At 42.4% G+C, this 12602-nt stretch overlaps 1 protein-coding gene and 1 long non-coding RNA gene across 2 annotated transcripts; both read right to left on the bottom strand.

Moving 5' to 3' along the window:
• Positions 1-215: 215 nt before the first annotated feature.
• eif2b4 (eukaryotic translation initiation factor 2B, subunit 4 delta) lies at positions 216-5981 on the bottom strand. The gene is made up of 13 exons (XM_083934245.1): positions 5941-5981; positions 5408-5445; positions 5128-5308; positions 4783-4956; positions 4619-4701; positions 2763-2854; positions 2527-2641; positions 1830-1906; positions 1595-1697; positions 1364-1491; positions 988-1165; positions 669-849; positions 216-552 (listed from the first exon to the last, which is right to left on the bottom strand). Exons 1-13 carry the CDS (start codon positions 5960-5962, stop codon positions 353-355), a joined length of 1572 nt encoding a protein of 523 aa, XP_083790371.1. The 5' UTR covers positions 5963-5981; the 3' UTR covers positions 216-352.
• A 2805-nt stretch (positions 5982-8786) lies between these two features.
• LOC310962024 lies at positions 8787-10829 on the bottom strand. The gene is made up of 2 exons (XR_014593647.1): positions 10219-10829; positions 8787-8917 (listed from the first exon to the last, which is right to left on the bottom strand). It is a non-coding gene; the product is annotated as an uncharacterized lncRNA (long non-coding RNA).
• Between the last annotated feature and the right edge of the window lie 1773 nt (positions 10830-12602).

Here is a 12602-nt window from a genome sequence, read left to right as displayed (position 1 = left end):
AGGGAACAATTTTTGGCTAGTTTAAAATTGCATGCTGTGGTTGACAATGAGTGCGTGCTGTGAACCACAGTGGAATTGTTCTGCTCTAAATACTGGCAATTAAATGTTCTGTTGTTAAACAGTTCACAGCATGGATCTATTAAAACATCTTCTCAATCTCTAATTGCAATCCTGCCATAAAAAAACACACATGGACTCTGTTTAAAAAGCTTATGCCATTTCAGATATATATTTATTGCATGCTAAAAGCACGATATTTTGTGTTGTGTGCAAGCATTCGAGCCCACAAACTCCCCCTATCAAAAACACAGAAACAGGCTCTGGGCTCAGACTCATGAGAGCAGGAGGTTGTTCACTGGTCCACGTTTTTGACTCGCAGCACCACTGGGACCGAGGTGCACGGGATCATTCCCAGATCTGTGATGACTAAATCCACAAAGTCAGGCGGCGTCACATCATACACCAGGTTAAGCAGGCCAAGTGAGGGTACTTCCTGCCAGTGCTCTAGCTGGGTCTTCCCTTTGCGGGTCACAATGAGGTCATCAGGGTCATCTGGAAAGCACAAATGAAGATAAATTCTCCGATGTATTGTTTGGAAGAAATAAAAATCAATACGAAGGTAAATTTGTGACAATTCAACAAGCCCTAATCTCTTTTTTTTCCTATACCTAGTTCATTGGACACGAAGGAATCTGTTTGCACCCTCTCACAAAACTTGTAGGTCTCACAACACACCAGCACAGGCACGTTAAAGGCTTTGGCCACCAGCGCTATCTGTGACGTCCCCACGCGAGACATGACGTAACCGTTGGCCAGCAGAGCGTGAGCGCCAAGGAACACCTTCGATACCTATAAGGTCCAAGTTAAAGGCATTTTTATGACATATCCACAAAACAAAACAGTATGAAATTTAAGATGCTTTATCCATTCATTCGGTAAATATCGATGCCTTGCTCTATGTACTAAGGCTCAAAAGTGTGAAGGTACCTCTGGAAGAATGTAGGAGACAGCCGAGATAAGGACGTAGGTGCAGCTGATGCCCTTCTGGACAAGGCGCCGCAGGGCCTCCCGGCCCTCCAATCGAGGCCTGCTGTCCACCACGATCACACGGAACTTCCTGTTCTTCTCAAAGGCCTCGCACAGGATGTTGTTGACCAGCGACGAACTGAGCAGAGATGGAAGTAATGTTAGAGGAGTATTGTGGAAGGACGGTGGGGGTTTAATGGGCGAGAAAAGAAAGAGGGAAGAGAAAGTGTTAGATTTCTTATGCGTGAAAAACAATTAAGCAATGAATTCTACAGCTGAAACTAAAAAGCCAGTTTTGACATTTAAACATGCATGATGTCTTAAATAAAGGGCTTACCATCCATAAACTAGGATGACATCTCCATCACTGATCTTTTCTATGGAGTACTTGGCAATAGCTTTAGCAGCAAGGATGATCTTCTCTTTAATGTAGCAGTCGATACAGCTCAGCAGTTCTCTCTTTGCCTAAATAGAGAAAGAGAGAGTGTGTGAGGGGAAACTGTACATCAGCAATATGCAATGTCATGATCTCCGGCTAAATTGTGATGGAAAGAAGCGTGACAATGACCTCTTCTTCTTTGCACTGACTAGGAATATTGGAGATCTCTTTCTTGATGTATTTGATTGCATTACCCATGCTGGCTGACAGGGGGCGACATTGATTCAGAAAACTGCAAGAAAAATCAAACAAACACAATTACGCTACGTGTTAAACTGTAGAATTGAATTCATGGCATGAAAAACATGACAGACAAATTATTGATTGATGACACATCAGTAGAATTAGAACAGTGTGTTTGTACCTGATATAAGGTTTCAGCTTGTTGACCAAGTCTCTAGATAGCTCCTCATTTGGAGGCGTAGTATAGTCCCTTATTACCTGAAGCAGGAAGAGAATGTTTACTTTAAATCTGTACAAAATAAACATATATATATGTCAACACCACATTTGAGAACTGAGTGCTGAAAAGTTGTTGCTGAGCTACATTGCTGAAAGGACAGCTGGGGGCTAAACTTTTCATAGCTTGGAAAGCTGGAAACTGTACTGTATAGCTTTCTTAACTGTGGGGGAGACTGTGGCTCGGTAGTAGAGTGGATGGTCCTCCGCTCGAGAGATTGGCGGTTCGATCCCCACCTCCCCCAGTCCACATGTCAAAGTGTCCTTGGGCAAGACACTGAACCCCGAATTTCTCCCCGTGCTGCGCATGGGTGTGTAAGTGTGGTGTGATTAGATGGTATGTGGATGTCCACTGCCATCAGTGTGAATATCTGTGTGAATGGGTGAATGTGACAAACACTGTGAAAGCGCCTTGAGTAGTCAGAAGATTAGAAAGGCGCTTTATAAGTACAAGTCCATTAACCATTTAATTTTGTATTAAATAGCAAGCTGAAATAGTATGAACCTGTAACACGGCAACAATATTTAACGTGCCATTTAACGGGCCACACAGTCAGCAGGTGAAGCGCTTGTGCGTGGCTGTATCTGTCACTCCCCAGTACCTGTTTGAAGGCATGCAGCAGGGCGACAGAGCGAGCGTTGGATCCTGCCACGATGCCCTGTGAATACTGGAGACCCAGGCGAACAATAGCAGGATGAATCACCGTGGAGGGGATGCTGCAACAGACAAAAACAGTCAGACTTATGCTTATATTTGGGGTTAAGACAAATGATTGGCACTCCATAAATCCCACTCTTCTCAGACAACACAAACACTGTAGGTATACTGTCAGTTTACCCGAGCTGCTGTGTTAGAGGGGCTTTGCGACTGTACTGGTGGAGATGAGAAAACAGGCTGACTTTGTAGCCGTAGTCCAACCGGAGCGGGATCTGAAATAAAGCACATTAGAGTCCACTGACATCAATCCCCAGCAACTTATTCAGACATTAAAACGGATCACAAGGTTAATCACGGCAAAGTTGATGAGTAAAATTTAATGGAACACCGGAAGGTTGGTAATCATGATAAACAACTCTCAAATGTTTAACTTTGGCAACACAGAAAAAAAACCCTACATTTTTATTATGTAGCATTGTGTCGTGAACACTCTACAAAAATAAACAGAGCAGCACCGAGTGCAGCCATAATCCTGCAGAGCAAACAGCTCAGTGTGTGTGGCGGTAATCACACAAAGAACACCAAGAATCTATGAACTCTTGAACCAACTTTTCAAATGACAACATGATCACACCGACACACCAACCTCAGTCTCAATGGACCAAACAATAAGTCTGCAGCCTTAAAGTGTAAATCTTCCCATGGTCTTTTTCGGCTCTTACATTCATCAAATAAGCCATTGAGACATTGAGTCGCTAACAGCTGGACGTGGCTAACACTGATTAGCTCGAGGCAGTACAGTGAGGGCATTAAAACAACCTTTTTTTAACCACTAATACTGCTCAAAATAACACCAAACCTCTGCAGGGGCTTGATAAGAGTCCCTACATATAAAACAAAGCATCAGTGGGCTCTTTCCTTTTGGATTGACTTTGGGAATCCACTTGAATGAACATTACTATGAAAGGAGCTGGTACCAGGGCCAGTTGTTAAATCTTTTAAAACACTCTTTTAATAAACTCTGGGTTTGGTAACTACATTGTCTGTGCTTCATGTTATGTGTGGGAACTGTTATCATGCTACTGCAGAGCTTTGGTGTTATTTTGAGCGGTATTAGTGGTTAAAAAAGCCATTTTAATGACGTTACCATATGGCCCCGAGCTAATCGGTGTTAGCCAAGTCCGCCTGTAAGCGACTCTCCCGGATTTCTCTGTTAACGGTTCATAAGCGAAAAAAATGTCTCACCGGCTTATTTGATGTATGTTCGTGCCGAAAAAGGCCATTGGATCATTTTGCGCCGGAATTACACTTTAATTTACATATTGGTGCTGGAGCACGATAACGACTACAGGTTAGTAAACAGAACTACACAAATCGTGTCAATGGCACACATCTACATTTAAGAAAGCCAGACCTTGACATTTGTAGCAGCATTGCACCCTGGTGTCTGAAAGAAATGTTAGGTATGATCACATGCAGTTATGACTCATGGTATATAAGGATTTAAAGAACTATCATTAGAGAATGAGTACTGGCAAGTTATAAGTTGACTCTGGATTACTCTAATTATATGCAAAGTGAGCAAATGTAAGTGGAATGGCATAGATCTTACTGATTACTTTAATTAAGCACATGCAGCAGAAAGCAGAGTGTAGATTTGGATTTATTACAACACAGTTTAGCTTATATACCATACATTATATTACGTTATGTTATTTTCAACAGGAGCCTGATTAAAACAACCAGGATCCAGATGATTCCTGATTATGGTTAGTCTTTTCTTAAGATTGACTAGAGTCGACATGCCTTAACTCATTTAATATGTTCCTTACTTGTTTGTTTTTTCATTTAAAATGTAGAATGTTTAAGTTATAGTTATTGTACTCAAGATTTAGCCAAGAATGCTAACACATAGGGTGGTTTGCAACAGGCAGTGTATGCTCATTATGTAAAGTCATGCTCTCCATGAGTCAGACAAAGAAAGCATGCTTTTATTGATTTGAGGATTTTTAGAGATGACACATAACGTAGCTAACCTGTTGTCTTTCCAATTTCTTTGCCAGTTTCTTTAAAACGTCCGGGTTGTCTACTTGGACGTGTTCAGGGAGCCTCTTCACCACTGGAAACACAGTAGAAAAAAAAGTGTGACTTTCTCCACAGTATGTATAATTTTGGATTTTCCTTGTGGCTACTACGGTACCTGGCTGCAGCTCACTAGGCGGGGCTTTAGGTTTGCCTGCGCCAGCCTGTTTGGAGGCCCTCTCAGCCTCTTGCCGAGCTCTCCTCTCAGCTTTCAAGTCTGCTTTACTCTTAGCTGGCTTGTCTTCTGAGGCAGGCACAGGAACGGGTGCAGGAGCAGGCACTGCTGAAGGAGCTGAGGGAGACAAAGCGGTGTCAGGGGAAATATTAACTACAGTAACAGGTCGCAGTTATAAAAGAACACGCTGTTACATGCAACAAGTATCCCATAGAAATCTGCCAAGTGACAAATGAATAGAAATGCGCCTTAGATGACATCACTGGTGCGGTCTATTCTCATATGCACCTTTCTGAGACTGTTGTGTTGGAGGCTGGGAGGCCGGAGCAGCCGCACTGACAGGATTCTCTTCTTTCTTCTTCTTCTTTTCACTTTCCTTCGCATCTTGTTTCTCTTTGTTTTTCTTCTGCTGTTTCTTCTCTTTTCTCAGCCGTTGCTTCTCCTCTTTGGTCAGCTCTTTGCCTTCAGTCTGTTGAGGGGAAAAAAACATGGCAGCTAAAGACATTGCGATTAAAGTCACATATGTAGCCTTATATGAGACTGTGGCAGACTTCGAGTACACACTAACCTTTGCTCGTGAGATGTCATCTTTTTTGTCAGGTCCATCTGTAAAAACAAGGACTGGATGGTTTATGATTACATCAGTTTAAGTTCTGTTCTTTAGGTGTGGGCTGTAATGACCGGAGCAGCCTTCATTGTGATACCAGTGCTTCAGTGTCGGTGGTGCTGCCAGCTGTCTGTATGTCAGAGGACTTGCTAGGTTAGCATCATGCTAACGACGGTAGTCACATAACTGGTTAGCAACCACACCTGCACCGTGCACTCACAGCTTAAAACAGGCATTTTTAGTTGTTCTGTTAATTAGAAAAACTATTCGAAAAGATGATGCAACAACATCAATGGCACCGTTGACTTGCTTGCAATGCTAACGTTAGCAGCACTAGCATAGGGGGGAATTAACTTCGCTACAAGCCAAACACAAGAGACCACAAAACACGGAATATGAGCGCAAGGCCATTTTGTCACTGCGGCCACGGCGAAGTAATGAAAAATACCCGTGGACAGTTGTAAAGCCCAGCTGTTACACACTCCCGAACTCACCTGTCACTGCACTGTCAGCCATGTTTACGATGCTGCTGAGCTTCCTCTGCTGAGGCACAAACTACCGCCCCGGGAAACTTATACCGCCCCCTGGTGGGTCAACATGGGTAAGGCGGGTTTATGTGTATAGCTGCTTACAACAACAAGGTAATTCAAAGTGCTTTATGTAAAACATTAAAAACATTAGAAAGAAACACATATAAAATGATATTTAGATAAAGAATGACATTCAGATTAAATTATTACAAAAAATAATAACACAAACCAGCAAATACAATTATTTTAGATAAAATAAAACCAATAATATCACAGGAATAGAAGTTACAGTGCAGTATAAGCTGTTAATAAATGGTTTTGTTCACTGAAAAGCAGCGGAAAACAGAAAAGTCTCCAGTCTTGATTTTAAAGAGCTGAGAGTTGCAGCAGACCTGGAGGTTTGTTCCAGATATGTGGAGCATAAAAACTGAACGCTGCCTCTGCATGTTTAGTTCTGACTCTTGGGACACAAAGCGGAGAGGTCTGGATGGATGGTAGCCAGTGGCAGATTAAGGTGGTCAGGGGCCCCTAGGCTACTTTTTTGGGGGGCCCCCACATTATTAATCATGCTTTATCAGAAAAAAACTCTGCTAGAACAGAAGAAGATTCTGCAACCTTATAAAATCCTGTCAGTTTACTGATTTTCTTTAGTAGATCTTGGTCCCGTTGTTCTTTCACTCGTTGCACTTGACATTTTGTCACTATACTGTGTAGTAACAGTGAGTGACATCATTTGACAACAAAACTGACCTTATGAACCCGGCCACAGGATGGCGACTGATGTGTCTCATATATATCTAATCAGTGACTTCATATTTTTAATGTTTCTAAGGGCCCCAAAAGGAGGCAAGTTTTTTCCCACTGTAGTAAATTAAAAATAAATAAAATAGTCTGCCAATCCAGGGCCCCTGCACACCCGAGGCCCCTTGGCTGCATTGATCTGCCTCTGTTCATACCATAACATAATGCTGCTATTGCCTTTATTCCAAATTGTGTTTCTTCATGTACATTTTTCATGTAAAGGAATATGATTTAACAAGCTTTCAATTTGTTTTATAATAACTTCAATTTATTTTTTATTATTAACGGCTGTAGATGTACCATACATTTCTACACGATTTTTATGAAATCACTTAAAGTTGACATATGTATCATTATGATTTTAGAGTTTAGCATATTACCTATGAATCCCTTTTATTGAGATTTTTTGATTGGATCCCTATGAACTGTACATTTTGAAAAACAAGCATCCTTCAGCCTTCGTCATATTGTATATCTAATAGAAGCTCCATATTATATATGCATTCATTCATATAGTTGGGGGTTCGGTGGCTTGCTCAACAGCACCTCGGCAGTGCCCAGGAGATGAACTGGCACCTCTCCGGCCACCAGTCCACACTCCATTCATGGTCGACACATGGACCGGCGACCCTACGGTTCCCAGCCGAGTCACCAAGGACTGAACTACTGCCGTCCCAAAACCTGGGACTTTAATAGAAACAGGGCAGTTTATTTATACACAGATCTCCAGGCTTTCTTGTCGTCCTTCTGAAATTCCTGTGCTAGTTACATTATCATAAAAAAACACAAACCATCACTAAACATAATTATTATTGTGGGAATCATGGAGGGTGTGGTTCTGAATCCTCTGGTATACAGTAGATTCATTTGACTTGAGATATTTATCTTACCTAGATGTTGTATAAATCAAAGAGGATGAAACATCCAGTATATGAAATTCAAGATTTTAACTGTTAACTTCATACAGCCCACTTTATTGTTACAAAGATATTTCTGTGTCCAATCTATTGTATGATCTCCCAAATCAAACAATGCATCCTGACTTTAGTTGTGGGCGATCCATTCCTCTATTAAATGTATGTAACGAGGTGCATATTTGGAAAAAAGGCTTAATTTAACCACACTGCATTCATCAGACCAACAATTATTTTTATTTTGTTTATTTGTTTTTGACCAAAAAAAAACAAATATTCTGTTCCATATTGAGCACTCCATTTTCAGCACATTAATTCACAGTTTTTAAACATACTGAATAACATACGGACAAAGACTACAGCTTCTCACAAAATAATGCTATGAATGGAAAATAGGACCTTATTATTATTATTATTATTATTATTATTATTATTATTATTATTATTATTACAGTTACCAAGTCATTGAGTCCCATTTCCCTACAGAGTTAGATTGTTTTAGTGGAGGCATTTTTTGTTGAAGAATGTATTGAGCCTACTGTATAAATCACCTATTAAGTGAGCTTGGTAGTGCAATGCAAAATGTTATCATCAGACATTTACAGTAAATAATGATGACTTGATGATTATATTGATATCAGAGTTATATGCCTACCTGGAGGAAAGTTACACATTTTACTATAACTAATCAAAAACAAGACCCAACACACACAGTTCAAATGGATTTGTAGCTCACAGGGACATTTTACTCTTTCTGTATTTTAAAATAAGTAAAAGCAATTTCAACTTTAGACATTTCAAATAATTTTATTATCCGCCACTGATTGTAATCAGCACTCTTTTATTTGCTTTTCATCAAACATCATCACCATACAGGAAACAACCAATAGCAAACATCTATCATTGTCAATAGACCGACACCTCCAATGCAGCACAACGCCACTGTGTCTTTGATTCCACGCTGACTGAATTCACGACGCAGTAGCTGGTTGAAGGGGACCAAACCTCACAGAAACACCTGACTTGGTTCCGTTTGACCAGCCACAGCAAGGCGTGTTGCTTCATCTGCAAGAGGCTGTGCTAAGTGGGGGGGGGGCATGCAGTGAGGAAGGAAAGAGGGAAGGTTACAGGGGTTGAGGACATAGAAAAGAAGGAAATGAGAGAGAGGAGAAAGAGGGAAATAGGAGGTGGACATCATCAGGCCATCATGTCCTCTTCAGTCTTACCTGATGAAACACAGAGAGAGAAAAAGAATATCACGACTGAGCCACTACTGACAAATCCTGCGTGGATACAACACAGGAACAAGTGTCTCCATGTAACCAAGCAGATAGTTCCTATTTAGAGGTTTGGGAACCCTGACAGCTGGTGACATCAGCCTATTTCCTTCCAAATCCAGCCTACAGGAGCAAACCTTCATTCTCAGTGACATCTCCCTCCCTCCCCTTCTTGCTTTTTGGAGAGTCCTGCGGTTGCTATAATGGGTGACAGCTGTGGTCTGTCAATCCTCCTTGACTGTCAGCCGTTGGGGCAGGGCAGGAATTTTTCAAGAAGTCCCTGAGACCCGATCATTGGCACAGAGAGTAATACTAACTGTGCATGTGGCTGAGTTGAAGGAGAGGGAACAGACGTTTCACCTGTTGTCCTGCCACACATACACAGACAGACACACACACACATGTAATCACACATGCTTATGAACCTTGACATCACCCCGCCATGACATAAAGCAGACAAAGGCACACTCATACCATTGCGCTTCATGGAGCTCCATCTTTTATAATGTTAAATCAAAAAACTGAATTATGGTTTCTTCTTCCCAGTGCGGTCAGTGCTCAATTCCCCTTGAAACCACACACTTCCTTACATTCCATAAGTGGTGTATTAATATGGGGATATAAGGAAGCATGTCCTCACAAGGGGCAACAACTGGATCCAGCGCTCCTCGGACACAAAGCACCCTTTCATAGTCACAGTTGCAAAGTAGCGGGAAACAACCGGCTTAACACTGGTTAACTGTGACAGAGCGAGCGAGGAAGGACGAGGCTAAAGGAACACGTGACGGTGGCCGCGATCATCTGCCACAGACTTGTGAGACATTTAGTGTAGTTTGACAGAAGGGGAAGTTTAATTGTTGTTGAAAGTGTGGCTTTTCTCTCCTAACACAAGCCAAAAAAGTAGGACCCTCAGATGCTAAAAGAGAAAAATACTAACAATGTTTGTCCCTGGTAATAAGTATTACAGTTCAGATTGATAGTGCTAAATACCATGCAGCTCTTTGATGGGTAATGCCAGTGTGATGATGCTGAACTCCCCTGTGTTTAAATAACTCTGAAGGGCGAGGCATATTTCTGACTTCCAGCAGACAAAGGTCACAATCTGTGCTATTTCCTAAACATCATGCCATGCCAAGCCGCGTCCATCCCAACAACTGTGTCATAGTGTCCTTTTTGAGAAGAGAAATAATAGGAAATCAATGTTAAAAGGGCTCATATTTCAAATGCGTTGAAAATATTTTTTGACTCACCTTCATTGAATTGTGCTGCGTCTCCTCTTCTGTTGTCTTCTTGTGGTGAGCAGCTGGAGTTGAGCTGGAGGCCACATTGGGTTCAGCCGGCCTCTCCTACACTGTCAACTGATAAATCTAACCCCTGCTATGTCAGCCAGCTCCAAACCAAATGGCCCTTTACTTTGACTGGACTGTGATGAGAATTTCCTGATTATTTCCTGTATCACACCTCAGCTTCCCCTCACCTGATAGAGGTGTCAGGCTCTTGCCCCGGTGTGTCTCGTCTATCGTAAAACTTGCAGAAAACATCTAACAACTGGTTTGACGCCTGGTTTTACTCACATGGTGCTGCAAACCGAGGAAACTAAAACCCTAAACAAAAGTCTGGAAGACAAACTGGCAAAAAAAGAAAAGCTTACCAGAAAAAAAGTTGTTGGTCAGAAAGCACAGATTTAAAAAGGAGCACCATGACCAGAAAACTCTCAGACCAACCTTACTCCTTGTCCCTGAAGCTGCCCTTTCATCTCAAACTACCCCTCTGCTCCCTGAGAACCATTCCCCAACTTCATCTTCCCCCCTCTGCTCTCTTCACCTCAGCTATCCTGCGATCAACCATCCTCCTCCATATCTGGCCTGGTGGATTGTGCCCACAACAGGCCTTGCAGATCGGCCTTTTCTATCCCGCCAGGAGCACCCCCCTCCAAAGCGGCCTCCCACCTGTTGGTGTCCTTTAGAAGCCCGGGCCTCTCCTGCGCCTCCTGTCCGGCCCAATCAGGGCCCTGACAGGGGGGAGCCAGCCTGTGAAATCACACCTCTCAGCTGTTCGCACTGAGCTCGAGACACCCTACACCCCTGCCTCTGTTCAGCCCCCACCCCACCCTGCCTCTATTTTACACCGAATGTCAATGGCTCCTTTTTGGAGGAAAAAAAAAGAGTTAGAAAGAGAGGGATACAGAGAAACAAGGAAGCAACTGCACGATGGGCGTGTTTTATTGGGTTTGGGGGGGTACAGTCAGAACAGCAGTTACAGCAGGCCACGAGTCACAGCTGAAGCCAAGGTTGAGTTTCATCCCAGTTTGGTTTCTCCGCGCTTCACTCTAGTTTCATTGTATCATTTACAGTTTAGGGAAAAGTGACTGTTGTCAAAGCATTTAACAGCCTCTCGCAATTTTTATGTGATGACATGCTGTCCTGAGATGATGACCTTTAGGGAGCCACAAGACCACTCAATCTGCTTCACATTCAACCAAATGTGATAAATCCTCTGACACACTGTAATGTAAACCTCCGTTAATGAAGCCAGTGATATGTGAGGAGTGTGAATAAGTTATACAGGTGCTCTCGTGGCACCGTAAAAACAAACAATAAATCCTCCTGTAGCCACAAGGTGACCATACTCTCGCCGTCACGCTTACAGTACAAAACAACACAGAATGTAATACAAACCGCAAAACAACTCTGAAATCTATGTAAAAGACTAAGTTACCAATTGAAGTGCAGCACTTTCTCATCAGTCACTGTGATACATACATAAGTGTAATATGACTGTTTCGAAGAATCTGTGATTATCAACACTGTAGAGGCAAACAGGCCGAGCTCAGGGGTTCATTTTCCTCTGCTGCAAGCACAAGCCGCACCACTAAGGTCAACACCTGTGTTCTAAAATCAGCGCCTGGGTTGGGTGTGATAGGAACCCGGGCCTCATTCACAGAGAGCTTGAGCTCAGAGAAGGGGGCTTATATTGAAACTTAAAACTCTTGCTATTTTCGAGGCACTCGCCATCCACAAATAGCCACCCCGTCGCATCTTTGTAGCTCCCGTTTTTCTCCGCCACAGGATGTTGTCTAAATTCAACAGTTGTTCAATATTTCCCATGGCCAAAAGCCAGGGTGTATCACAAATGCAACATTTCCACTAATGTCAGCTATGCACCAAGGCCTTGCCAGATATATCTGGAGTGCTAGGAATATCAGATTACTTTTGTTGTTGAGTGGATTCTTGGTCGCTCAAAACCGGACACAATGGTTAAGACACGAATCGTAATCCTGCTGTTGCTCCTAACAGAACAGCTGATCACTGTCACATACTGGCTCGCAGGCCGAGCCGAAGTCTCTCATCTAATCATCTGCTTCTCTTTCATCATGTGTCACGCATCATGCAAAAGATCTCATCTTACGCTGTGATTTTTTTTTTTCCCATCTGTCAATCCCTCTTCCGTTTTATTTATCTGAGAACCAATCATCAGTCTGGTCACTTATACATTTGTCGAATCTCATAAAAACTCTCACAAAACATGCTCATGATTGTGATTCAATGTTAAGATTTCACCACTTTAAAAGTTATTTTTTAAGAACAATTAAAGCCAAACTGGGAAGAAGACAGCACAGGGAGTCAGCAGGTGT

Source organism: Echiichthys vipera, assembly GCF_963691815.1.
Source record: "Echiichthys vipera genome assembly, chromosome: 19".
Lineage (NCBI taxonomy): Eukaryota > Metazoa > Chordata > Actinopteri > Perciformes > Trachinidae > Echiichthys > Echiichthys vipera.
The sequence above is the reverse complement of the archived record's forward strand: the minus strand, read 5'-3'. Positions and strand labels throughout refer to the sequence as shown.